The sequence below is a fragment of the Oryctolagus cuniculus genome, chromosome 9 (assembly GCF_051225735.1).
Source record: "Oryctolagus cuniculus isolate XC-2025 breed Fujian yellow rabbit chromosome 9, ASM5122573v1, whole genome shotgun sequence".
Classification (NCBI taxonomy): Eukaryota; Metazoa; Chordata; class Mammalia; order Lagomorpha; family Leporidae; genus Oryctolagus; species Oryctolagus cuniculus.
The window spans coordinates 98,212,932-98,239,628 of NC_142875.1; the positions used below are offsets into that span (position 1 = coordinate 98,212,932).

Genomic DNA, 26,697 nt, shown 5'->3' on the forward strand with positions numbered 1-26,697 from the left:
CAGCCCAGCATCCTCCCTCGGCCCCCCAGGGCCCCTTTTCTGGGGAAACCCCTAGGCATCCCCAGGACCCCCTCCCTCTCTGGACTGCCTGCTCCTCAGCCTTGCCCTGTTCCGGGGCCCCCTAGCAAGCAGTGTTCCACTGTTCTCAAGGGAGAAACCCCAGCTCCAAGGAAACCCTCGCTCCTGTTTGTAAGCCTCCCACACACGGACCCAGGCCCCTGTTCCCACTGTGGTCTGTGCCTAGCTGACCTCTGCCCCCAGCCCACTGCTGCCATCTCTCTACAGCCCTCTTCAGGGTTGGCTGCTGCAGCGACCTGAAAGAGAGGCTACTGCTGTTCCAGTTACCACCGAGGCTCATCCAGGCCCCTCCACCACCGCTTCTGCCAGAAGCTGGGAGATGGTTCTCTTGGGAGAAGGCATGGCCACAGTTGCCCATGATTCCTTTATCGAGAAGTGGACAGACCTGCTCCTTGGCTTAGAGACCCCACCCTGCCCGGGGCCACACACCCTCTACTCCCAGGTGCCTCTGGCCATGCTTACCCGCAGGACTGGGATGGATGGGAAGGCTTGGCTGGGGCAGGGGAGGAGCCTGGGTCCATGTACTGGGGGAAGAAGGGTGGAGCACCCAAGGCCTGATCTGGGAGTCTGTCCAGCTCAGTTCATGTCCACCTGTGACGCCCCAGGCGTGGGTCTGGAACGTGTGGACATGAGGGGCACAGGCTCAGGTGCTAGTACGGTGCCTGTGGGGAAAGTCTGCTCACGGGTGGCTCCCAGCAGGGACGCAGCAGTGACGGCTGAGGGTGCAGGCGACCAAGGCTGGGAAGAAAGTGGCGAGGGGCAGGGCAGGCTGGGGTGCACCAGGCTGGGCCTGGGGGAGATGGTGGGGCCCGACTGATAGGAAGGTGAGGAGCCAATGCCTAGATTAAAAATCTCTCTGTAAGCTCTGTGCCAGGCACCATGCTGGGTGCTGCAATGGATCCGATGACAGCTGGGACAGGTTAGAGGCCCAGTGTCCATGCGTGTTTTTTTTTTCATGACATGCATTTTTCATGAACTTTTGGATGGATTCCTGTTGTTTTAGCACCAGAGTACACTTACATTTAAATTCCATTTGCCACAAGCTCTTTGAAGCACCCTCTCATTTTGGGCAATGCCTCTCAACAACAACAACAAAAGGCCTGCTGTATACATCTACCCTTTGAGAGGCAGGAGCGGGTTCAGATAGTGTCAGGGGCCAGTTAGGAGACTGACAGAGCTGCACAAGCAAACAAGTAGACTTGCTGGTACAAAGATCAAGGATAATTGCAACAGGCATTGGGAGTAGGGGACCATGGGACTCCGAGGCTGACAAACACAAGTTTCCCAAACTGAGTGTTGTAAGAACCAAGGGCTGATTTAGGCAGGGTGGGGAAAGACAATGCTTCATATAGGCAGAGAGATGGGCCCAGGAGGCTGTCAGGAATGTAGTTCTAGGATCGAGGCTAGAAATGGAGATTCGAGAGGCACTCACATCACCACTGTCAGCATCAAATAGCCGCCACTTACTGAGCACCTGCTGTGTGCCTGGTGCTGCACGAAATAATTTCATCCTCAACACAAACTACGGAGTCAGCAGGATTTACGTCACATGACAGACAAGAACACTGAGAGTCAGAGACATCAAGACACTTGGCCAAGTTCAACCAGCGAGTAAGAGACAGATCTGGGGTTGGATATTCCCCGTTTTAATGCTTACTTGTCAGTCTGTTCAAGTTGGGTGAAATTATGATCGCAGAGGAGGTTCTCGAACTGGGAAGACACTGACCTGTGAAACACACTCAGAGGCATCACAGAGGCTCTGCCTGCCATGGTCCCTTCTTAATGAGCTGTCAGCCATCAGCTCTCAGGGGCTCCCTTAATGACTCCCAACAGGGACATCATGGACATTGCCCAGGAGTGCACGAGGAAATAATTAAGCTGTAAGCCAGCGCCGTGGCTCACTAGGCTAATCCTCCTCTTGCGGCGCTGGCACACCGGGTTCTAGTCCTGGTCGGGGTGCCAGATTCCGTCCCGGTTGCCCCTCTTACAGGCCAGCTCTCTGCTGTGGCCAGGGAGTACAGTGGAGGATGGCCCAAGTGCTTAGGCCCTGCACCCCATGGGAGACCAGGATAAGTACCTGGCTCCTGCCATCGGATCAGTGCAGTACACCGGCCACAGCGCGCCGGCCGTGGCGGCCATTGGAGGGTGAACCAACGGCAAAGGAAGACCTTTCTCTCTGTCTCTCTTTCTCACTGTCCACTCTGCCTGTAAAAAAAAAAAAAAAAAAAAAAAAAAGAAAGAAAGAAAGAAAAGAAATAATTACACTATGTGTGGAAAGTGGGAGCCAGCACTGATGTGACCTGTAACCAGCACACTTCAGGATTCTATAGCTGGAATGGAGATTAAGGAGCTGCATGGAGACAGGAAAACCAAGACGGAGTCATGCAAGCTGGTGGCAGAAAGATCGAGAGCTGCAGAAGGGAGAGAGGTTGAGGGTGGGCCATTGGCTTTGGTGGTAAGAAGGTCACTGCTGACCTTTCCGAAAGCCATTTCAGGAGCCTTGCAGGAGAGGAGCCGGAGTGCAAGGTGTTAGGCCATCCGGGGCTGGATCAGGGCTTGCCATTTGCTCATGGGGCAAGGCAGAGGGTAGGTGGGCCTTCCAAGCGGACCAATAGAAATAGAAAGAGATTGGGTTAGCATAGCAGAGGCTGGGAAGTCAAGCAGAGCTATGGCTTGGTCGGGGGAGATCTGGGAGGGTCTGCAGGCACGTGGCAAGTGGCACATTGAAGGGCAGAGATTGGAAATGCAAGTCAGATGGTAGGGGTCAGCTCCTCCACCCTGGGAGAGAAGAGCTATGGTTCATGTGAGGGAGGATTCTGAGAGTTGCAAGGACAACTTTGGAATTAATTCTCTAATGTATGTGATATATATTCATTCACTGAAGACCTCCTTTGTACACTGTCTACATATTTGGGGTGAGGCAGTGACCATGGCAGGCAGTCTCTTGCCTCCCTGGGCCTTAAAGTCTAGTGGCGGAGCTGATGGGACAGATCTAAGGATTTAAACTCTGGTTTTCTTTTCCATGTGGGTGAAACATAGACACTGAGTGTAGCAGGAGGCTACGGGGTTAACCTCACCCAGGCTTCTGCCTCCAAGTGGGACGGCAGCAGAACATGAGGATGGCCCCTTACTATGGGGGTCACTCCTCGGGCAGAGTGCCTGGGTGCAATTCCGGGCTCAGGCTCCTGAATCCAGCTTCCTGCTGATGCAGACCCTTGGGTTCCTGCCATCCATGTGGGAGATCCAGATTGAGTTTCCAGTTCCAGGCCCTGGGCCCTCCTTCCCCCAGCTGCAGGATTTGAGGAGAGAACCAGTAAGTAGGATCCCTCTCTCTTCCCCTCAGACAAATAAATAATAGTTTTAGAAGCCATGGCTCAGAGAGTCACTCTCGTATAGGCTTTGAAGGAGCAGGCCACCACGTAGTAGAGAGGAGCATGTAGCAGGGGGCAGCAAGGCAGCCTTTGGGACCCGAGAGTCTCAGGCCTGCAGTCTGGCGAGGAGCTGAATTCTGCTGGCCACAGTGAGCTTGAGAGGCCCACATACAGAGGCACCTTAATGCCAGCCTGCCGACACGCCGAGCAAAGAGCCGAGCTGAGCTGTGCCCAGGCTGCCAACACGCACAACTCTGAGGACAGAGACATGGGTGTGAACTGGAGCTGGTAAGCGTTGGCACATTTGCAGCAATAGATATGAACACTGGTGGGTTCTTCAAAAGCACCCTGAAGACCTTGAACACATAAGGGTCTTGACACCATGGGCAGAGCTGCCAGCTTCTGCTTAGGGCCTTGTACCCTGTGAAAAACAGACTTCTTGGGAAAGTCAGACAGGGGGCCTTGTGGGCCGTGTACACCTATTCTAAAGAGCTGCTTAGAGCCCCATGGAGTAGGGAGCAGGGGTGAATGTGGAGATGGACACCTGATGTCTCTAGGTGTAGGAATGGCAAAGGGCACCGAAATGGCAAGGTTGGAAGAGCTGCAGACAAGCACTGAGGTGGCCCAGTTTACCCGGGATTGTCCCTGAGGGTTGGAGTTGTTTCTATAAGAGGGTGCCTGTGCTGTGGGGTGCCATCCCACATCCCAGTGTGACCATGAAGATGTCATTCTCACCTTGAGTGGCTGAGCTCAGCCCTCCCCTATCCCATCACAACTCACAGCTCAGGAGCCACAAGCATGCAGGGGAAAGGTGGCTGTGAACAGGGGGACCTGATTTCAAGGCCGGGGACACTTTCTCAAGTCCCAGTCTTCTCTGATCACAGTCTGACCATGGGCCACCAATGAAGCCCACCCCCTTCACATGGGCCTTGTCCTTTATTTAAATGCAAAACTGTCCTGCAGGCAGCCTTAAATGCTATTGGCTCATCCATCGCGGAGAGGGGGTATCTTTCCAGCCCTTCCCTGAGAAGGCTTGATAAAAGAGAGAGATGAGGACAGAGCCACCTCAGGGGAGAAAAGGCCACAGACATGGGGCACAGACCTGAGAGGAGACAAGGAGGGGCCCAAAGGACAAACCAGCCCATGAGATGCTCTCCTGGGCTCAGACCTGCCCAGGTGAGGTAGCAGCATCCGGCTGGCCCTGCCCTGTCCTGAGAGGACAGCTCCCATTGTGGAGAACAGAGGCGAAGAGAAGTGTAACTGTGGGTAGCCTGGGGGGACTCCCACTCTGGAGACATCCACCCATCTTTTCATTAAATTCACATTTATTAAACATCTGCAGAGGCCAGACCTGGGCTGGGTGCTGAGATGGCAGAGATGGCCAAATCCCAGTTCCAACCCTTATCCTGCTCCCCAGGAGATGGGAGGGTGCCAGTGTGTGGCACCAGTGCCGACAGGGGCAGCAGGTGCACAGCAGTAGCAGCAGATTTTTTCCACATTTCTGTTTAATTTTTCATTATTATTTTAAAGGTGCACAAAAGTAGAATCAACGGTCATAAACACAGCCATCATCCAGCGTCAACCATATTTATTAATATTAATATGGTACTGTCTAAGCTAGCCACTTTTTTGGGCAAAGTATCTTAATGCAAATTCAAGACATGCATTTCATCTGTTAATATTGCTGTGTGCATTGCTGACACAAGCAGTTTAAAATTTTATTTATTTTCATTTTATTTGAAAGGCAGAAAGAGAGAGACAACTCTCCCATTTGCTGGTTCACTCCCCCAAATGCCCATAACGGCTGGGACTGGGCCAAGCTGAAGCTGGGAGCCTGGAACTCACTCCAGGTCTCCCACGTAGGTGGCAAGGACCCAGGTGCTTGAGCCATCTCCAGCTGCCTCCAGGGTGCACCTTAGCAGGAAGCTGGAATCAGGAGCAGAGCCAGGGTGCAAACCAAGGGCTGGGATGCGGGATATAGGCGCCCCAAGCAGCAATTTAATTGCTGAGTCAAAATTCTACCGGCACTTTTTTTTTTTTATTTTTTTGACAGGCAGAGTGGACAGTGAGAGAGAGAGACAGAGAGAAAGGTCTTCCTTTTTGCCGTTGGTTCATTTTCCAATGGTCACCGCGGCTGGCGCGCTGCGCCGGCGCACCACGCTGATCCGATGGCAGGAGCCAGGTACTTATCCTGGTCTCCCATGGGGTGCAGGGCCCAAGCACTTGGGCCATCCTCCACTGCCCTCCCTGGCCACAGCAGAGAGCTGGCCTGGAAGAGGGGCAACCGGGACAGAATCCGGTGCCCCGACCGGGACTAGAACCCGGTGTGCCGGCGCCGCAAGACGGAGGATTAGCCTAGTGAGCCGCGGGGCCTCTACCGGCACGTTTTAAAATAATCACCCCAGCAGCCGTGTCTGAGACCGTCAGTAGCTCCTCTATGCCTTGCCCCCTTGGAACATCAAGAAGTCCCACAATGGAACCCTAAATCCTGCATTTCTGGGAGCCTGGCCAAGAACCCCGGAGCACAGCAGTCCAGATTTGGGCGCTAGGAGTCCCCCGCTTTGCGTTCCTGGGCCCTGCCCAAGTGTGGCCGGGGGTCTCGCCCCGTGGGTGGAGCATTCGGGAGCACGGTGCCACCCCTTCCCCTGCTGAGCCCTTCCCCATCTCTGTCCCCGCTGCAGATTGAAATGCTAGAACACAAGTACGGGGGCCACCTGGTATCCCGGCGCGCCGCCTGCACCATCCAAACCGCCTTCCGCCAGTACCAGCTCAGCAAGAACTTCGAGAAGATCCGCAACTCGCTCCTGGAGAGCCGCCTGCCGCGGCGCATCTCCCTGCGCAAGGTGCGGGCGCCCATGGCCGAGAGCCTGGCGGCCGAGAAGGCGTTCATGGAGGGCTGCGGCCTCGTGGGGCTGCCGCTGGGACGCTCGCCCTCTCTGCCGCCCAGCCTGGCGGGCGCGCTCACCGAGCTGGAGGACTCCTTCAGTGAGCAGGTGCAGTCCCTGGCCAAGTCCATCGACGACGCCCTCAGCACCTGGAGCCTCAAGACCATGTGCTCCCTGCAGGAGAGCGGTGCGTACCAGATCCACCAGGCCCTGCGCGCCGGCGCGGGGCCGCCGGGCCTGGAGGCCGAGAGCCGGGAGCTTTCCGGAGCGGGCCCAGGGCCTGGGGAGGAGGCCGCCGAAGGCGGGGGCCTGCCCCAGGGTCACAGCGGCACCCTCATGATGGCGTTTCGGGACGTCACGGTGCAGATCGCCAGCCAGAACATCTCTGTCTCCTCGTCCACGGCCCTGTCGGTGGCCAACTGCCTGGGCGCGCAGGCTGCCCCGGCCGCCGCAGAGCCCTCGGAGAGCGCCAACGAGGAGGGCGAGCATCCCGGGCAGGAGGCCCCAGAGACGCCCCCTGCGGGTCAGGGGGACGCGCCCGCCGAGGACCCGCGAGCAGAGGCAGGGACGGCCCTGCCAGGGGCCGCAGAGGCCGTGGCGGAGGAAGCCGCAGCAGTGGAGGCCCAGGAGGAAGAGGAGGAGGAAGAAGAGTCAGGGGAAGCGTGCAGAGCGGCTGAGGCCGAGGCGGATGTAGGCGACCACTCGGAGCAGCTGAGCAGCAGTAGCACATCCACCAAATCGGCCAAGTCGGGCTCCGAGGCCTCGGCGACCGCTTCCAAAGAGGCGCTGCAGGCCATGATCCTGAGCCTGCCCCGGTACCACTGCGAGAATCCGGCCAGCTGCAAGTCGCCCACGCTCTCCACCGACACGCTGCGCAAGCGGCTCTACCGCATTGGCCTCAACCTCTTCAACATGTGCGTGAGCCCTGGGACGGTCTGGGACACCCCCTACCCCCACACACATAATATACACACGTGCGCTCGCACCTCAGCCAGCAGGGTGCTGGGTGGTTCATCAAGATATCCCACTGCCCTCCCTGGGGTGGGGGGGCCCCAGATAATGTCCAGGAAGCACACATTTTCTTTTTCACCATGCTGGGTTTATTTCAAGAAGGGTTAGGCGGGCGAAATAACACAACATACGTTTTCACAACTACTGGGGTGCTCCAAAAAGTTGGTGGGAAAGTGGAATTAAGAGAATTTATTTCATGGTGTTTTTTTGTGGTGTGCACTTCCCATGACCTCATATGCATCGATTTTGAATACTCTGCCCCAAAATAATCTTCTCTTTAATTCCCTTTCTGCATGAATTTATGGAAGTACTCTGGTACTACTGTTATTGTTTGAAAATCAAAATAATTGAAAAGAAAATCTAATATTACGTAAATAAGAGTCCAGGCAGTGCAAGAACCACAGAAATCATTGAGGTGGAAAATAAAGACAGGGGAAGCAGGGTGGCCTCCAGGGGTGGGTGAGATGAGGGGCAGGGTGTGCAGGCACGGCAGACCCCAGGAGAAAGGAGATGAGTTGAGAGCTGGAGAGCAGAGTGGGTGACGGAGGAAGGAGGGGAGACAGGGAAGAGAGTTATGGAGCAAGCAGAGGGCGAGGAGAGAAAGGCGCCTGGGGGAGAGCCGTGAACAACTGCCAGGGCTCAGGTCCCCAACCAGATAGGAATGTATACACCCGGTGCCAAGCAGAGGAAGCACACACGCCCTCCCATGGAAAAGTACAAGAAGACACTCAGAACCCTCCACTCAGCCTTGCTCCTGAGACAGGAACATGACGTCATTGCTGCCCGCCTGTGTGTTCCTCTGTCCCTTCAACTGGGATTTCCTGAGTGCCAGGCGTTGTGACCACAATGACGCGTGAGGCACATCCTCTGCTCTCAGGAAGCTCCTGTCCTAGGGGCAGTCGCCGCTGTTCAGAGCTCCCCAGACACCCAGCATCTGCAAACTTCCCAACAGGCTCTAGAGCAGGCATTTCCATGCCACTTTCCAGACAAGGAAACAGGCTCACACAGGCGAGGTGAGCTCGTGAGACCAGACACGCGGGGCTCTAAATCCCTGCTCTGTTCTTCCACACCTGGCTGGCATCCTGGGAGAAAGCCCCCCAGCCGCCCCCGCCCACAGCATCATTGCCACATGCTCAAGAAAACCCCCAGACCCTCGTACCACTCAACAGCAGTGCTTCTCAAACTATGGGTAGCAAAGGACCAGTCTGGTATCCCCACCTCAATATGTTGTGGCTGATACTCTTGTAAAATACGGTAAAAGTGAACTGTCCCGCAAATGACACCGTGCCATAAAGGGTTCCAAATGCTCACCCTCTATTTCCATTCTTACCTTCTCCCAGCGCGGTAAGAAACAGCTCAGGCAGCGGCAGGGATCTGCTTAAGACACAGCCCTACACCCACACACGGAGAGTCCAGACGGGGAAAAGCAGCCTGGAAGAACAGGAGGGCCCCGTGGGAGATGTCACCTGTCTCCCTACCCTCATTCCTGCCTCCAGGTGGGGACTGGGGATTTGGCCCAGACTGCAGGCAGGGAGAAAGGGCCACTGGGGAATGGAGCTCCATGGAGAAGGGCCCTTCTCCTCCACCTCCACACTGGGCCCCTGCACCATCCCCAGAAAGGAAGCCTTGGAGGCTGGCCTCAGGTTTGAGAGATGCTTCCCTTGGGGGGGGGGGGGGGCACCTGTGCAGCATTCAGGATCCTGGCGTTTCCCGAGAGCTCGGTTTCCAAGGATCTGAAGGCACTTTTCATGGCTGCATGGGCGTGGAGGTAGCTATCGAAGACTCCGAGGCCAGCTTGGCTCACTCTGCTGCTTCTTTCCCCCCTCCACCTCCACGCCACTCCAGAAACCCGGACAAGGGCATCCAGTTCCTGATCTCGCGCGGCTTCATCCCCGACACCCCCATCGGCGTGGCCCACTTCCTCCTGCAGCGTAAGGGCCTCAGCCGCCAGATGATCGGAGAGTTCCTGGGCAACAGCAAGAAGCAGTTCAACCGGGACGTCCTTGAGTGAGTGCCCCGCGCTCCGCGGCAGCCCCACCCTGCCCCAGGGCGCCAGGGACTCTCAGGCCAAAGCAGCGTCCTGATTGGCCACAGGGGCCAGAGTCACGTGGTCTTTAACCAATCACGCCAGCTGAGTGAGCCCGTTCCCTGTGAGTGCTCTAGGGCCAGGCACAGTGGTGGCACCAGCGATTTTGTATCAGAGAAGGAGACAAGTCCCTCAAGACTCCCTCCCTCCCAGGACCCATGTTCTTATCAGTGGAGGCAAAACAGGAAGCAGGGAAAAAGAAGTGGGGTGGACATGAGCAGCAGGCGCCACCGTCCTCAGGGCTGAGGAGCAGGGCCTTGGAGCCAGTCGCTGAAACAGGGGGCTTGGGCCCCTGAAGGCTACTCCAGACCCCTCCGTGGGCCACGTTTTTCCTTGCTAGCACTGGGCATGCTGTGCCCACTTCCACCTTCAAGGTCACCATTTTGTAGGATCCACCCCCCCCCCATACACCTCCTTGGGCACAGTCAGTAGGAGTCCTGGGAAAACCCCTCACTGAGGCACTTGCCACTGGGGCATCTATAAGGCCTGCTGGAGAGGGTTTGGGAGGTTGGGCAGTCACCAGCCCATTGGCCATGCCCTGGTTGGGGGCGGGGGGGGGTGGGGCTCCAAGATGTGGCTTCAGTTCATGGAGCTATCTCGCAGCTGTGTCTGCAGGTGGACAAGCCAGGGCCTTTGCTCCATGCCTGTAGAGTTGGGGCAGGTGTGCACCTGAGCTTTGGACCAGCTGTCCCCTGCAGCCCCTGTCACACCCGTGAATTCACTGTTGGGGGCCGTGTGATTGAGTGTGCTCAGAAAGTGAGGGCTCTGGGCGGCCTGAGGGTCCCTGAAGCCCTGGGTGGCCTCAGCTGGGCAGAAGGAGGTCCTGCCTCCAACTTGGTGCTTTCCACCAAGACCCAGACCCTGACCGTCTGTTGTCTGCTTCCCCCCGGCCGGCCCTGGAACTCTCACCTGCCAGCCCACATTGATCTGGGTGCTGGGAACACGCAGTCTTTCTGTGGCGCAGGTTGTGCTGAGCAGCACAATGAAAACTAATTGCTGGTCCTCCCCAGGAGCCTGTGCGTGGGCGTGAGCTGGCTGCACATGGAGGGGAGCCTGGCTGGAGACTGGGCTAGCAGCTGACACAGAGTCAGCCCCAGCTGAGCTCTTCCAGGCAGAGGGGCAGTGGAGGGTGGGTAAGAGAATGGTTGCGCCTGAGCAAGAAGACCCAGATTCCTATGTCTGCTCCTATGTGCTTTACAGCTTTGCTGAGTTACTTCTGTCTAAACCTCAGTCTTCCCATCTGTAAAATGAGAGAGCTGGGCAGTGGGATCACAAAGGTATCTCCAAGCCCTGTGAATCTATCATCTTTTGCATTCCTTACTGCATTTTTAAAAAATGTATTTGAGAGGCAAAAAGAGTGTGGGAGGGCTCTCATCTTGCTCATTCACTCCCCCAAGTGCTTACAATAGCCAGGGCTGGTCCAGGCTGAAACAGAGAACTGGGAACTCAACCCAGATCTCCCATGTGGGTAGCAGGGACCCAAGCACTTGAGCCATCACCTGCTGCCTCCCGGGTGTGCATTAACAGGAGGCTAGAACCAGGAATCAAACCCAGCTCGCCCGATGTGGGATGCAGGCATCTTAACCGCTAGGCCAAATGCCTGCCCCTCCTTGGTGCATTTGTAGCCCACTGGTTGGTGTCATGGAGAGAATCCTCCACCTTATATGCTGGGGCAGCGTCGCAGCATCCTGCCAGAGCACCCGGAACAGGGCAGTGCTGGGCACCAGGTTCGTGGGAGAATGAGATGACCTTTTATGATTCATTCAGCAAATATGGAGTGCTTGCCATGTGTGAAGAATGGGGCTGAGCTAGGCCCCCTGTGTGTGTACGTGGGGCTGGGCATGGCTCATGGTCTCGTGGAAATTACAGATATGTGCGTCAGTGGGGCCTCCAGCCGGCATCCTGTGTTTGGGAAGGGTCACACACAGAGCTGAGCCCCAGTGCTGCCCCTGTGAGATCCTCCATTCTCCACACTTTATTCTGCAGCCACGAAGGCTGGGCTCCAAGGCCCTAGCAGGCTCAGCGTCTGCACACTGACTCAGGAAGCCGCCCCCTCCCCTCCCATGGAGAAGAGCATGGGGAAGATGGAGAAGCAGGAAGAGGCAGGTTGTAGCAGAGCAGCCAGGACACTGAGGGCACCAGCCTTGCCCAGCCCCTCCAGCCGGTCATCCTGGAGCCTTTCGGGAGCCGCCGCCTGCTCCCTCCTCCCACCAGAGCAAACAGGTGCAGTCCCAGAGCCGCCCACTGCTGCTTTCTTTGCCCAGGCCTGGAGGGCCTGCAGGGCTCCCCTGCTGCTGCCGCCCCCCCTCTCCCCCACCCTCCACCTTCCATGCCAGTTCTGTGCGGGGCTGCTTGCTGAATAGAAGGGCATCAATCACCCATCCCTCAGCACGGACATGGCCCAGCACTTTCAAAAAGGGGAGGGATGCAGGTGGGAGGCCCCCTGGAGGGGAAGGGAGGGAGGAGCAGGAGCAGGATCTGCCTCAGCTGCCGGGCTGTGTCTGGTGACGTTTGCACCCAGAGTCGGGTGCTCAAGACCCCGGGAGCTGGCGTCTCCATCCTTCTGGGTCTCGTTTCCACACGAGACCCGCTGCAGGAGTCTGTGCAGATTATCTGCCCATTACCAGATAATCACCAACGGCTCTGAGCGCGCCGTCCCTGGGCCGCGCACTGCTTCCCTGCAGAGGGCCGTTTGGTTTTCGTGGGTTTTTTTGTTTTGTTTCTTCTCATGGTGACTGGCAGGCTTTATTATTCAGCAAAAATTAAGTCCATTGTACACATTAAAAATATAGGACGTTTCTGACGAGGGAGAAACCAACCTCAGTTTCCTCATTTGCAAAACCTGATGACAGTATCTGCCTCATGTGAATGAAATGTTGAAAATGCAGGTGAGAGGCTTAGCTCAGCGCTTAGCAAGTCCCCATCAGCGTCAGCTGTTTCTGGAACCTTCTTTGTCGTTTGAAAGCACAAGGCATTAGAGGCCCCCAGCATTCGCCCCTCCCCCCCCCCCACACACACACAAACACACACACAGCGAGACCCAGGAGATCCTAGCTGCTCCCAAGGTGATGAGGACTGCCCAGGGAGGGCGAGGGCAGGGGGCATCCCTGGAGGTCTCGCACTCCAGCTGAGGGGAGATGAACCCTGCAGCCCCTGCAGTAGGATCCAGGCAGCGGCCAGCCCCTCTGGGGCTGGAAACATTTTCCTCTCAGTTCTCACATGGCTGGGAAAGTTGGCTCTGCTCTATTTGCTTTCTGGAATGTTCACTTTAGCAGGTGCGCGCGCCGGCGGACGGGCGAATGTTCTCTGCTGGCGTGATTCTTTCCGATGTGAATCACATCCATGGGGAGGGCGTAGGCGTCTACCAAGTCTCTGACAGTGCACGAAGGGCAGTCCTGGGCTGACCACCGGGAGGACGCTTCCACAGGTTCCTGCCCTCCACTGCACCTACTCCCTCCTTTGCTCAATTCCAAGCTGTATTAGAGTGTGACGTCTGGGGCAGAGCTCAGGATTTCATTCCGTGGAAGTGTATTCTTCTTAGGGGACACTGAGAAATGAAGGCAGAGTGTCTGTCACACCCAACATTCGGGAAGCCTCTAGCCTTTCTTTTTCTTTTTTTTTTTTTAGATTTATTTATTTGAAAGTCAGAGTTACACAGAGAGAGAAGGAGAGGCAGAGAGAGATAGAGGTCTTTCATCTGCTGGTTCACTCCCCAACAGCCGGAGCTGAGCTGATTCGAAGCCAGGAGCTTATTGCATGTCTTCCTGGAAGGGGCCCAAGGACTTGGTCCATCTTCCACTGCTTCCCCAGGCCGTAACAGAGCTGGATCAGAACTGAAGCAGCCAGGACTCGAACAGGTGCCCATATGGGATGCCGGCACTGCAGGTGGTGGCTTTATCCACTACACCACAGCGCCTTCCACTGTTGTGGCCTTTCTTTGCCAGGAAGGGATTACTGGAGACTGTCCTGGCCCTCAGAGGGACACTTAGCCATAATCCCACAGAACTGCTGCAACAAGGGGCACAACAGATGGGAACGAGGCAGGCGGGGTCAGCGACTTGGGGTTATTTCCATTGCTTCCAAAGCTTTACGCTGCCACGGCTCAGAGGAGTGGAAGGAGGGGGTCTTCTGGTCTATGACCTTGACCCTTCATCCCTCTGGCACCCCACGCCCCACCCCACCACACTCAGATGAAGGATTCTACCAATAGTGAGCCATCACGGGAGTTGAGCGCCTGCTCATTCTTATACATGTGTGGGCATCTTGGAACCCCACATAGGGACTGAATGCATCCAGGGTTGAGACGGCCTTTGGTTAGATCACTTTAGTGTAGAAACCAGACTTCTGCACGAGAAATGACCAGGCCTGCCACCCAGCCCCTTCCTGAGTGCCCAAGCCCAGGTCTGGAAGGGGAAGGGGATCCCTTTCCATCTCTGTGAGGTTGGGCTTCTAGGAGGGACTTCTAGGAGTCATCCTCTCATGGGGTTTTTGGGGGGCAGCGCTGTTGGTAAGCGTGCAGACCACAACATAATTCATGGCAGCTCATAGACACTGAACGCCGGCCGTGAGCCAGCAGGTGCCGCTCCAAGAACCTCGCACCCAGAAGCTCATTCCAGCTTTGCAGCCCGCTGAGAGAGCAGTGCTGCTGATCTGTACCAAATGAAGGAACAGAGAGGTTAGGCACAGAGAGCATCCGGGGCTTAGATCGGGAGTCCCCGGGGTTCTGTGCTTCAGCTGAGAGGAGAGAGAATTTCATGCGTTTACAGTCCTTGTCCACCCCCACATGCACACGACGGCACCAGGAGGCTGCGCCGCGATCAGCTTAGCCAGCCCTCTCCTCTGACCCAGGCAGAGGCAAAGGCCCAGAGGGAGGACACGGCCAGTCTCCCGCCAGTGCAGAGAAGCTGGGCAGAATCAGGTGCTCTCCCACCCTGTGGCCACGCTTCGTTTGCTGCACTCCCATCCTCCCAGCTAGGAGGAAAGCCGGACAGAGAAGCTGATTCATACGTCTCCGGAGGGCTGCGCTAGATTCTCTTTTCTCTCTCCTGTGTGTGTACTTTCAAAGGCCAGTGGGTGACTGTCTAAAGATGCCATTTCAGGCAGAGCTAAATGGTGGCAGAGGAAAGAGCCATCTTCACTCGGAAGCTGGGGCGGGGGAGTACTAAGAAGCCCCTCACAGACCGGGTGTTGCCAGCCTGGGCTTAGTCTCCAGGCACAAAACAAGAGCCACCATTTATTAAGCCCTGATACTCCCAGGAACTCTATATGCATTATGTTTTTTTACAGCAGTTTGGGATTTTGTTTGTTTGTTTTTGGTTTATTGGAAATGCAGTTACAGAGAGAAGAGGAGAGATGGACAGAGAGGAGCTCTCCCATCCACTGGTTCACTTCTCAAATGCTGCACCAGCTAGGGCTGAACTGGGCTGAAGCCAGGAGCCGGGAACCCCACCCAGGTCTCCCACATGGGTGGCAGAAACCCAAGTACTTGAGCCATTATCTGCTGTCTCCCAGGTGCCTTAGCAGGGAGTTGGATCAGAAGTGGAGACAGGACTCAAGCCCAGGCACTCCAATATGGGATTGTAAGCAGCAGCTTAACCTACTGCACCATAACACCCACCCCACACACTGTTACCTTTTAAAACTGGCAGCAGCCCTGCCTAGATGTCACAGGCACTATCTGCATGCTGCAGGTGGGGAAGGTGCAGCATAGAGAGGCTAAGCGACTCGAACTGAACAGCTTAGAGTCGAACCCAAAAGTGTCTGACCCCAAGGGTCTGGCGTCTTCCATGCCACCCCCGGTACTGGCAAAGTGCCTCCTCTGGCAATGCAGAGTCTCAGGCCCCACTCTAGGCCCACACAGCCAGCACTGGGGTGAGGCCCAGCACTCTGTGTTAATAAGCCCGGCAGGTGTTTCCACTGCACGCTGAAGCGTGAGAAGCTCCGGCACACAGGGCTGCTGCCGAGGCCAGCAGAAGGGGGTCATCCGAGGCATCAGTGGTCTCTGGCTTGTCTGGGTGGTCTGCACTTCCTTCTGTGGTTTCCGGTGTCTTCAGGCTGTGACTGGCAGCTGTCCCCTCAGAGGACTCCTCAGAGGACACTGTCCTTGTCCCTGCCGTCCCCAGGAGAACCAGCAGGTCCTCCTGAGTCAGCGTCCTCCTGCTCTATTTTCTTAGCCTCATCACATTTTCCTAAAAGGCCTTGACCTTTGTGGAGCTTCTTTATGAGCGCTGACCAATAAAAATAACTCTGTTGGACAGAGATATTTTTAATTAAATTGTGTGAGCCAAGAACTGCAGAATAAAACCAGGGTCCCTACAGCCCATGGCACTGGGCAGTTTGGTTTTCCATCCTAATCCTGAGACCTGGGCTCGGCTTCCGCGTGGAAGCTCTCACACATCTTCCCAGGCTGCAACAGCGACCTCACCTTTCCATCTCGGCTGTACCATCCAGCCCAATAAAAATCCTTTCGGGTGGGGCCAGTGCTGTGGCACAGCAGGTTAAGCCACTGCTTGCCACACTGGCATCAGCATCAGCTACTCTGCTTCTGGTCCAGCTCCCTGCTAATGTGCCTGGGAAAGCACCAGAAAATGGCCCCACCTGGGAGAGCCTGATGGAGTTCCAGGCTCCTGGCTTCAGCCTGGCCCAGCCCGTTGTTGCAGCCATCTGGGGAGTGAACCAGCAGATGGAAGAAAGATTCTCTCTCTCTCTCTCTCTCTCCACTCCCAACCCCCGTCACTCTGCTTTCCAAATAAATAAAAAATAAATCTTAAAAAAAAAAAGAGAAGGTCTCTGGTGTTGTGGTGCACGTTTGGCACAGCAGTTAAGATGCTGGTCAGGATGCCTGCTTCACATGTCAGAGGGCCTGGTTAAGACCCAGCCGCACTCCCAGTTCTGGCTTCAAGGGGTTTGGTTCCTGACATCCACATGGGAGCCCCAGGTTGAGTCTCCAGGCTCCTGGCTGTTGTGAGAATTTGAGAGGTGAACCAGTTGTGTCTGCCTCTCAAATAAATTTCTTTAAAAAAATTTTTTTAATCCCCACTGTTGCCATTATCTTTTTTTTTTTTTTTTTTTTTTTGGACAGGCAGAATGGATAGTGAGAGAGAGAGAGAGACAGAGAGAAAGGTCTTCCTTTGCCGTTGGTTCACCCTCCAATGGCCGCCACGGCTGGCGCGCTGCGGCCGGTGCACCGCACTGATCCGATGGCAGGAGCCAGGTGCTTCTCCCGGTCTCCCATGGGGTGCAGGGCCCAAGCACTTGGGCCATCCTCCACTGCCTTCCCGGGCCACAGCAGAGAGCTGGCCTGGAAGAGGGGCAGCCGGGACAGAATCTGGCACCCCGACTGGGACTAGAACCCGGTGTGCCAGCGCCGCTAGGCGGAGGATTAGCCTATTGAGCAGCGGCGCCGGCGCCATTATCTATTTTCAGCCCCCATTTTTTAAAAGTTGAGATGACAAAATTCGTTTTGATCACGGTCGTGTAGGGCTCTTCATTTCCCTGCAACATAAACTGATGCCACGCACCCATCAGCGTGAACAAGCAATTTCATGCAAGGCTGTACCTGTTTATGCACGGAACATCTGTGCTGCTGGCTCCCTGCCCTCCTGAGGTATTCGCCGCAGTCCCTGCAAAAGCCCACAGGGAAGAGAGGGAGGCCCGGGCAAGGCTGGCAGCCCTCACCCTTCGCTCATGTATCCAGGCGGCTCCGAGCCAGGTCCAGACACGCTCAGCTGGAAGCAATATAATCAGTGCCATTTTGCCCGCTTGTCGTCACTCACCTGCTCATAGGCAGCCGAGAAAGGGGAAAGCGTGTGCGCCCTGTCTGATCCTCAGGCCATTTCCCTGGCAGCCGTGTCCAGATCTCAGGAAGAGCTCCAGGCGATCTTGGGCAGATCTTGAGAGGAGCAACCCTGGACCCCTGGGGAGAGCTTGCGGGGTTGCGGGTGCCGTCTGGCGGGGCCGCTTCTCCAGCTGACGGGGTGCCCAGGTCCTGCTTGCTGACTCGGTGGCTCAGGCACTCCCTCTTCCTGTGAAGCCCTGAGTCCAGTGTACACCAGGATGCAGAGAGGAAAGAACCAGCCTCTGCTGAAGGAGCTCACGGCCTGGTGGGGAGACCAGCAAGGAGTGCAGACACAGGGTGTAAAATGCAGCGGTAGACAGGAGGCCTGTCTGGGTGCAGGACAGGTGGAGGACGACTCCGAGAGTTCCTCAGCCAGAGACCTGCGAGGCTGGGGTGCGGCGGCAGGGGCCAGGTATGGCGGCCTGGGGGCAGGATGCAGGGGGCAGCCTAGATGGGATAGAGCACGAGAAGCTGGGATGCTCCCAGGGCCTGGCTTGCTCCACTGAGGAACTTGACCTGCACACCAGGGATGTGGGAAGCCCTTGAGGACACAGAGACCAGTGAGTGTCCTTAGAAGGAGCCCTCTGGAAGGCGGGGTTGCAGGGGTGCTGGTTGCAGTTTTGGTGAGAGCAGGTGAGGTCCTGAACCACAGCTGTGGTCCCGGAGAGGGGAGGAGCAGGCAGAGCCCAGAGCTGTGACAGGCGTGGGAGAAAGCCAGGTCCTGAGCTGATGAGAACTGGGGACATTCGGTCTCTGTTTGCTGAGCCTGTCTGTGGATCAGGCCCACTATGTTGGCACCAACTCTGCCAATACTGCTGCGTGTATTTCCAATTTAAGGGGAAGAGCGATATCGGCTGGCTCTGGGGACTTTTCATCCGAAGAACATATCAAACCTATCATTGTCGAATATTTACTCAAAGCGAGTTAAATAGGTGAAGCCTGACTTTGCCTGCAAGAGATGCTGGCACAACCCACGGCCTTGTGAACCTTGCCCAGCGACTGGCAGCCACCTCACAGCACCCTGGATGCCTTCCGCCAGCCGGAATGCCCGAAGCGTGCTGGCCGAGTTCTGATGAGGTGCACAGCCCCCTGGTTCACACGAGCCCGCCACGCGCACTGGCACCACAGCTTTGCATGGTCTTTTACACACCATGGAGGGCAACCAAACAGAAAATCATTTAGTGGGTGAACCAGAAATGAGTGATTGTGCGCCCGCTGCACTTGGAGGCTTTTACGGCCTTGGGAATGGGTGAGGTTGCACAGAGAGACATTGGTGAGAGAGAGAAAAAGGCGGGGGCCTGCCCTAAGTCAGAGCTCAGGGCAAAGGGCCCAGGGTGGGTGTTGGGGTGCAATGGAGGAGGGCCCCCTCCCAAGAGAGACAGGGGTGTGTGACGGGAGCCAAAGAGAAGGGAGTGATCGGTGGTGTTGACAGTGCCGAGGAGCTGTGGAGCTGAGGACAGAGGGGAGGCCATTAGAGCTGGCAGTGTGGTGTGGACAATTCAGTGTTGTGAGCAGGTTGCAGAACAAATGGAAGTGGCAAAGCAGAGACAGTCTGAGTGAGACAGACTTCTACAAGTTTGGGTCCAAGAAAGAGTACAGAAGACAGTGGGGGATAGAGAGCCATGAGGGGTCAAGGAAGGGTGTTAACCTATTAAATTAAAAAGCTGAACCTCTGAGTGCTTAACAGAGAGGCAGAAACTGCAGCTGCGAGAGGGACCTCTCAATCCCTGCCCCTGCCTGTGTCCCCGGCTTACGCCCTCCTTGCAAAGAACAGCGCCTCCATCCACAGTCCCTCTACCGCCTGTCCCATCCCAGATGGCGCCCTCAGTCGGTGCCCGCTGCTCCTCCCTTAGCCCACGCCTCCTCAGCTCTTGTCTAGACACCGCAGCAGCATCCCAACCGACCCTCCCCTTGGTCCCTGCCCCCTCCCTTCCGTCCACTCTCCCCTAATAGCCAGAGAGATCAGCTGGAAGCAAACAGGGTCCCATCACTCCTCTGATCACGCCCTGCTGTTGTCTCCTGCTGCATCCAGGAGAAACTTATGACCTGCGAAGCTCTGCCCCTCCCAGCCCCAGCCACTGTCCTTCCATCAGCCTCCCCCGGCCCCATCCCCAGGGCCTTTCTTGAAAGCTCTTTCCTCCACACAGCCTCTGCCTGGGCTCCACCCCACCCCACCTCAGAGCACCCCCAGTCCTGCCCCGACCTCTAGTTGACTCTCGCTGCTAGTTCAGATCCCAGCTCCAGTGCCATGTTCCCCCAGGAGGCCTTTCCAGACCCAGCAGGATGGACTCCATGTGTGTCTCCTTTGTCTCCTCATGGAACCTTGACTTCTTCCTACATTTGCTTTGTCACTGTGGTTCAGGGATCGTTTTTGACTGCGTTCACCGCCTGCCTCTCAGATCGGAGTCTTGTCTTGCCCGGCCTGGCCTCGACAGCCGGCCACTATCAGGGTGGGGAAAGACAGGAAGGCAGGGGTACCGGCGCCTACAGAGAGCTCTGTGCACTCAGGCCAGCTCCGGCCCTGTGCGTAATCCCGTGGCCACGCTGCTGGCCACAGCCGACAAAGCAGCTCCTCACTTACCAACAGCCAGGCCTCTAGGGCCAGGTCCACATGGCCCTTCCCGGGCACCCACCAAGTACAATAGCAGCCTTCTGAGGACAGAGCTGGAGGGGGGCTCCCACAGGGAACGAGACTTGTACAGTCCCCCTGCAGGGCTGGCTCTCCTGTGAGCACGGAACAGAAATCAAGGGGTGATGATGGCGCAGCACTGGTTTGCAAAGCCTGAGCCGAGCCCTTGTGCCCTTGGGGAAGCCCTAAGCACAGCACCCAGCAAAGAGCTCGAAGGGGGCTTCCCACCACTGGGGGAGCCACCCCGCCCACACAGACTTGAGGGGAAGAGGCCTCCCCCCGACCAGGAAGCCAAGAACCTGCTCTTCCTCATTGTGGGAGCAAGGGGCAAACGTCTGTGAGGTCTTACTTTTGCCTCCTGTGAAATGGGGAGGTTACGCATCAGCAAAGAGCAGCTGGAAGCGTGCGATGGTTCCATCTTAAGGAAACCACCGTCCTGGGTCCTGCGTCCAAGGCCACAGACCCGACTGTAAGTGCTGGCAGACGCTGCAGAGTGAGACGCCCGCGGGTCAGGAGGTGCAGGCTGCAGCTTCCACTGAGGCGTGAAAGACAGCTGTGCTGTGAGGGCACGAGGGCTGTGCGCACCGGGCGAGCACGCGCCCCCACCGCAGGCTCCTTCCCCAGGACGACACAGGCTGGCTGGGGCAGGGCGGGGTGGGGCTCCCAGAGCCTGGGCAGAGAAGGCCCAGGAGGGAAGAGGGCTCCTGAGGGCTCACCTGGGAGGACAGGGAGGTGGCCTGCCCCGTGGACGAGAGCAGCGCCTTGCCACCACCCAACATGGCCTCCTCCCTCCTGGTGGCCGGTGGCCATTGCAGACACCCCCTGGGAAAAGCGTCCCCAGCAACCTGGTGGCCCACTAGTTGCTGATGACCATAGCAGCAGCCCCCAGGCCCCTCCCACTCAGCTCAGCCCCTGGTTTTCACAGCTTAAGAATCCCCTGGGGTGCAAGGCCTCCCCACTCCAACCCCCTCCCCCACCCTGTATTCTCAGGATCTGGGGAGGACTCCGGGGATCTGTATTTCAGTAAATTGTCTTGGAACCTGAGCTGGGGTCCTCAGAACACACTGGGAGGGTCCCCTGGCTCCTGGGCCCAGGGGCTCCCCAGGCCCCCCACGTTGGGGGCCTATGGGGGCTGTCCTCAGTGCACCTGGTTTCATGGGCTGGCACTCCCACCAAGGCGGCTCCTCAGCCTGCCCAGAGCGAGAGAGAGAGAGGGCTGCACATCACCTAAGTGAACGGCTGGAAACTAGGCCACCACGCTTGGCAGCGCAGGGCCGCCCTTACCAGCTGCTGCCTCCCCCACTATGCCCCGGCCTGCAGCAGTCACCCCACCACTGTGGCCCAAGGCCTGTGCAGAGCTCTGGGGCCTGGGGCCTGGACAGAGGGTCTGGATGGGCCATGGGGGGAGGAAGCTGGGTGCCAGGACCTGGAGTGAGGAAGCCACAGGGAGAAAGCAGGAGCGGGGAGCTGGGCTGAGGTGGGCCAGTCCCAGGAATCAGCTGGATACCAGGCCAGAGGGACCAAGCACCCGTCAGGGCCCTCCGAGGAGCCAGGCCTCTCGGTCAGGGTGGGCTGTGTCAGGGGCCTGCAGTGAGGGGGTGCAAGGTGGGTACCCTCTGCCCCATGCCCGTATCCCACCCCATCTACCGTGTCTTCCTTGATTCTCATCTGTGTCCTGCATCCTCTCTTTCTCCCCCTCCCCTTTCCGCACCCGTATCTCTGTTTTCCTGTTTTCTGCCTCCCTCCCATCTCTCCCTCCCTTTTGATCATTTCTCTCTCTCTCTCCCCCTCTCCCCTGCTGCCCGTCTGTTTCACTTGTTCTTTGCCTCTTTCTCTGTCTCCCCCTTTGGTTCTCTCCGTGTTCTCCTTGTCTGCACCTCCCCTCCCAGCGGCTCTCTGTCCCTCTCCTTCCCCGGCCCCCTCACTCTGGCCTGATCCCGGCTGCGTGGCTGCACTGGGCCTTCTCCAGGAATGCTTCCCCAGTCGCCACTGCACCATGGGCGTCTCAGGCCGCAGCCCCAGTCGGCATCACTTGTGGCTGCAGCTGACCTGGGCCATGGGGACAGGCAGATGGGGGCCCCATAAGGCAGCCCTCGGAGCAGCTAGGGAGGACCCAAGGTACAGGTGACAAGGGCCACTGGCAAATCAGAGTGGCCTCTCACCTGGCTGGACCTGGAGGCCTCGGCTCCCCATTGCCCATTCTCACATTTGGGCAGCATTCTCATCCCCCAGCCCCCATTCACCGCCAGCCCACAAACCTGAGAGACACAGAGCCTGACCCAGCCGAGGCTGAGCTCATAGCTGAAGCTGGCCCTGCCCTCGGGAGAGGGAAGGGAAGAGTCTCAGCCCCCAGCGCCCTTCCTTCCCTGTCTAGGAGCCCTTGGGGATGCGCTCTCCTCCTTCTTCCCCCCGAAATGAGGGGGAAGAAGGCCGGAGGAAAGAGACTGCTTATCTGGGGGACTGGCACCACCACCCCTTCCCCATTGGATGCCCACCCTCCAGGCCCAGGGACGGCATCTCAGAGGTGGCCTTTGGGGAGTGGGCACTCTTACCTCCTCCCTGTCAGAACAAACCAGGACTCCCAAAGTGAGTCATGAGCCAAAGTCAGTGGGAAGGCCAGGCCCCAATCTAGGCCTCCTGTCTCTCTGTCCCATCCCACAGGAAGCTAAATTTGACATTGGATCCGCTGAGGCCCTCTCTGGCCCCAGCACAGCCCCTTGAGAGCTGGGGGCTGGCTAGAGAGGGAAGCAGGTTGGCTGTGAGGATGGCCCCAGAGCTTGGCGGGGGTGTGGTCCCCTCCCTACGAGCCCATGCAGAAGGGGGACTTCTGTCACCTGGAGACGCAGATGGGAGACAAACGTTAAACTGGGGAGAAACCACAGCTGCCCCAGGTCTCCAAGAATGGGAGAGCACCTTGCATGGGTTCTGCACTGAAAGCTTTGTGGACCCAGAGGAGTTCTGAGGCTGAGAGGACAGAACTGGGGGTTTAGAGCTGGAGGAGCTGAGTCCCGCCTCCCCCTAGCTCCATGGCCTCAGCTGTGAATGCTGCCAGGGTGCGGTGTTAGATGGCCAAAGACATCCCCTTAGGTTACGGAAAGAGACTTCCCCAGACCTGCAGCCAGTGGGGTGGGAAGGGGGCGGTGCTGTGCCTTGCTCCTCAGCCCCAGCAGGCGTAGCTGCTCCCTCACGGCCCCTCCTCCTTCCCGCCCCCAGCTGCGTGGTGGACGAGATGGACTTCTCCAGCATGGAGCTGGACGAGGCCCTGCGCAAGTTCCAGGCTCACATCCGCGTGCAAGGAGAGGCCCAGAAGGTGGAGCGGCTCATCGAGGCCTTCAGGTAGGACCGTCCGCTGGCCCCACTGCGAGCCGCAAGCCAGGAGGGGTGCTGGGGAGAAGCCCCAGTGGGACAGGACACCCTCCCTTGTCTCTCGCTAAGCACATCTGTATTGAGCAGCTGTGCAAGACGAGGTCCTGGTGGGCAGAGGACTGGTGTAGGGAGCAGGGAGCTAGGCTGCCCCCTCCACCATCCTCTGTTGCCGCACTGTGGGGCCAGGCCGGGGCGAGGGCTCACTGTCCACTCCACATGTGTCCCCGCAGCCAGCGCTACTGCATGTGCAACCCCGAGGTGGTGCAGCAGTTCCACAACCCCGACACCATCTTCATCCTGGCCTTTGCCATCATCCTCCTCAACACCGACATGTACAGCCCCAACATCAAGCCCGACCGCAAGATGATGCTGGAGGACTTCATCCGCAACCTGCGAGGTGAGGCTGCACCCGCCGAGGCCCAGAGCTGTGAGTCGGGGCCCCCGGGGCTGCTCCTCACCTGCTCCCGGGGCCTGGTCCCCCACTGGCAGGCTGAGAAAGCTGTGTGTGTGCCAGGCATCTGGGCCCACTGCCACTGCCCTGCTCAAAGCATCAGGGGTCTTGGGCACTGCTGAGTGGGACATCTTCCCTGGACTGCTCTCCAGGCCCTTGGGCCAGAGTGGTGGCTGGGTGACTCCAGGCCTTCCCACCACACAACCTGTGAGGGAGGAGCCAGGAGCAGGTGCTTCAGGGCTGCGCGTCAGTCAGCCTCTGCCTGCCCGTCAGTCAGCCTCTGCCTGCCCAGTCGTTTGTGATGTATACCTTGCAGCCCTGGTAGGGATCCAGTCAAAACCCACAGAGTGAGATATGTGCACCATTGAGTTTTGGCATTTAAAAAATTAAAAACATACGTGCACATCATTTAATAAAGTGAAATCAGTCCACAGGCTTACTACAGAAAAGTCAGGGCCTGGCCCTCTGTCCACTCTTAAGAGTGCAGTGGGGCCGGCGCCACGGCTCACTAGGCTAATCCTCCACCTTGCGGCACCGGCACACCGGGTTCTAGTCCTGGTCGGGGCGCCAGATTCTGTCCTGGTTGCCCCTCTTCCAGGCCAGCTCTCTGCTGTGGCCCGGGAGTGCAGTGGAGGTTGGCCCAAGTGCTTGGGCCCTGCACCCCATGGGAGACCAGGAGAAGCACCTGGCTCCTGCCTTTGGATCAGCGTGGTGCACCGGCCGCAGCACGCCGGCCACGGCGGCCATTGGAGGGTGTACCAATGGCAAAGGAAGACCTTTCTCTGTCTCTCTCTCTCTCTCTCACTATCCACTCTGCCTGTAAAAAAAAAAAAAAAAAAAAAAAAAAAAAAATGCAGTGGGATTCGTGAACAAAGACCAGACACCAAGGCCAAGACGCAGTCTTGTATCATTATGCCAGCATAAGGCCAGTTGGGTTCACATCCAAAAAGCCAGCACCCAACAAAGAAGGGTGCTCCTTATCTATGGTTTAAGCCTCTTTGTCTCCTTATATGGCTTTCTGCTTAGGTGTGATTAGGTATTCTAATGCTACATGGAGGCCACAGGATTGATACACTGCTGGGCAGGTGTCCATAGTTACTGATGGTGTTTCTTTCACTCATGTACTGAGCTGCACGCTGTCTGGCAAGGGTAAAAGGGTTAATGGCCTTGCCAGTACTAGCATGCAGAAGCCGACATGGTTACATAGAAGCAGATGATAGCCACAGTTGCTGCATTGATAGGCAAGCCGATGCTGCCCACATTCCATTCCCAGGGTAAGTTTCTTTTTTTTCTTTTTTCTGACCTTGGGAAGGCCTCTACCACTAGAGGACCACCAGTTTCAACCTTTTCAGCTATTTACTTCATTTCTTCTGATTCATAATAACGTGCTTCTGTTGCTTTCCATCCTCTCTCGCTTTTGCTTGTTGGAATAGAATACACACGATGATATTTCAAAAAAGTCTGTGATGGAACCAGCATTGTGGCGTAGCAGTAAAGCCACCACCTGCAACCCCAGCATCCCATATGGGCACTGGTTCATGTCCAGGCTGCTTTGCTTCCTGTCCAACTCTCTGCTAATGGCCTGGGAAAAGCAGTGGAGGATGGCCCAACTGCTTCGGCCTCAGCCACCTGGGTGGAAGATCTGAAAGAAGCTCCTGGCTCCTGGCTCCTGGCTTTGGCCTGGACCAGTCCTAGCCATTGTGACTATCTGGGGAGCAAACCAGCGAATGGAAGATCTCTCTTTCTGTCTCTCCTTCTATCTCTGAAACTGTTACTTTCAAATAAATAAATAAATGAGTCTTTTTTTAATTCACACATGAAAAAAGTTTGTGCAAAAATTGAATTGAAAGGTAAGTCAGTTTTGGTGCAAAAATATTTTGAAGTCATTATGTATGTGTGTTTCATGAACTTTTTAAAAAAAAAACTGATTTTTAAAAGGCAGACAGAGAAAGAAAAAGAGAAATCTTCTATCTGCTGGTTCACTCTCCAGATGACTGCAACAACCAGGACTGGGCTAGGATGAACCCTGAAGCTAGGAACTCCATCTGGGTCTCCCACGTGGGTGGCAGGGGCCCAAGTACTCAGGCCGTCATGTGCTGTTATCCCAGCTGCATTAGTAGAGAGCTGATCAGAAACAGAGCAACCAGGACTCGAACCGGCACCCTGAGACTGGATGCCTGCATCTGGAGCCGTGGCTTACCCTGCCGTGCCACGATGACAACCCTTGTCCACGAACTTTTTGAAGACCCCTAGATAGGCAGATCTTTCACAATTCTTCACAGAAAATAAATGTATCTGTTCGTTACATCTCTGACGAACTTTATGAAGCCCTATTCTACCATATAAAGTACATAGGAAGCTTAAGAGCTTGATGGACACGTGCGTTGGTTCAGACCTACGCACCAGGCATGGGTCATTTCCATCACCCAGAACACTCTGTCCCATCCCATTCAACACCTTGGCCCAGGGGTAGCAACTATTTTGCTTTCGTCACTGCTGATTAGTTTTGCTGGCCCTTGAACTTCACATCTAGGACACACACTCAGGGGTCTGGTTTCCCCTGTTAGATGCTGCTCTTGTTAGGTTTTTTGATTTTCACCGTTACCTAGAATATAAATCTTTAGCTCTCTCTCCTATACTTCCCCCAGCCATGTGCTAAGATCAGTGCTTGTGTTACGAGAGCCAGGTAAGCCCATGCAGAGCTGAGCCCTGAGCTTACAGGAGCTTACAGTTCTTTCTGCTCCTGTGTCTCTTGGGGCTAATGTTTGTGCTCTTCTTCCATTTGCCTGGCTTTCAATGTGCCAGCCACTAATTTAGCCCCGCACTTCTCACCTCAAGTGTCAACTTTCTCTCAATCTATTTGGTCCTCGCACATCGTGCAGGGGTTCCCAGAGCTCTGTCTGCACCCGTTACTGGACCAGCCACACAGCTGCTGCATCCGTCAACATCTTCTGTATCTCTGGAATTCTCAGGCAGCCTAACT

General features: G+C 56.7%; 1 protein-coding gene across 5 annotated transcripts in view; it reads left to right on the forward strand.

Moving 5' to 3' along the window:
• Nucleotides 1-26,697, forward strand: part of IQSEC3 (IQ motif and Sec7 domain ArfGEF 3) — a 103,733-nt gene that overhangs the window by 56,506 nt on the left and 20,530 nt on the right. For all 5 annotated transcript variants that reach the window (XR_007921003.3, XR_007921002.3, XM_002712787.6 and 2 more), the window contains 4 exons: nt 6,131-7,248; nt 9,191-9,352; nt 23,111-23,233; nt 23,494-23,660. Coding sequence is in view for 3 of the 5 variants with exons in the window: in XM_002712787.6 (XP_002712833.4) it covers nt 6,131-7,248; nt 9,191-9,352; nt 23,111-23,233; nt 23,494-23,660 (1,570 nt within the window). In the remaining 2 variants the exon portion in view is untranslated. The remainder of the gene's footprint in view (nt 1-6,130; nt 7,249-9,190; nt 9,353-23,110; nt 23,234-23,493; nt 23,661-26,697) is intronic.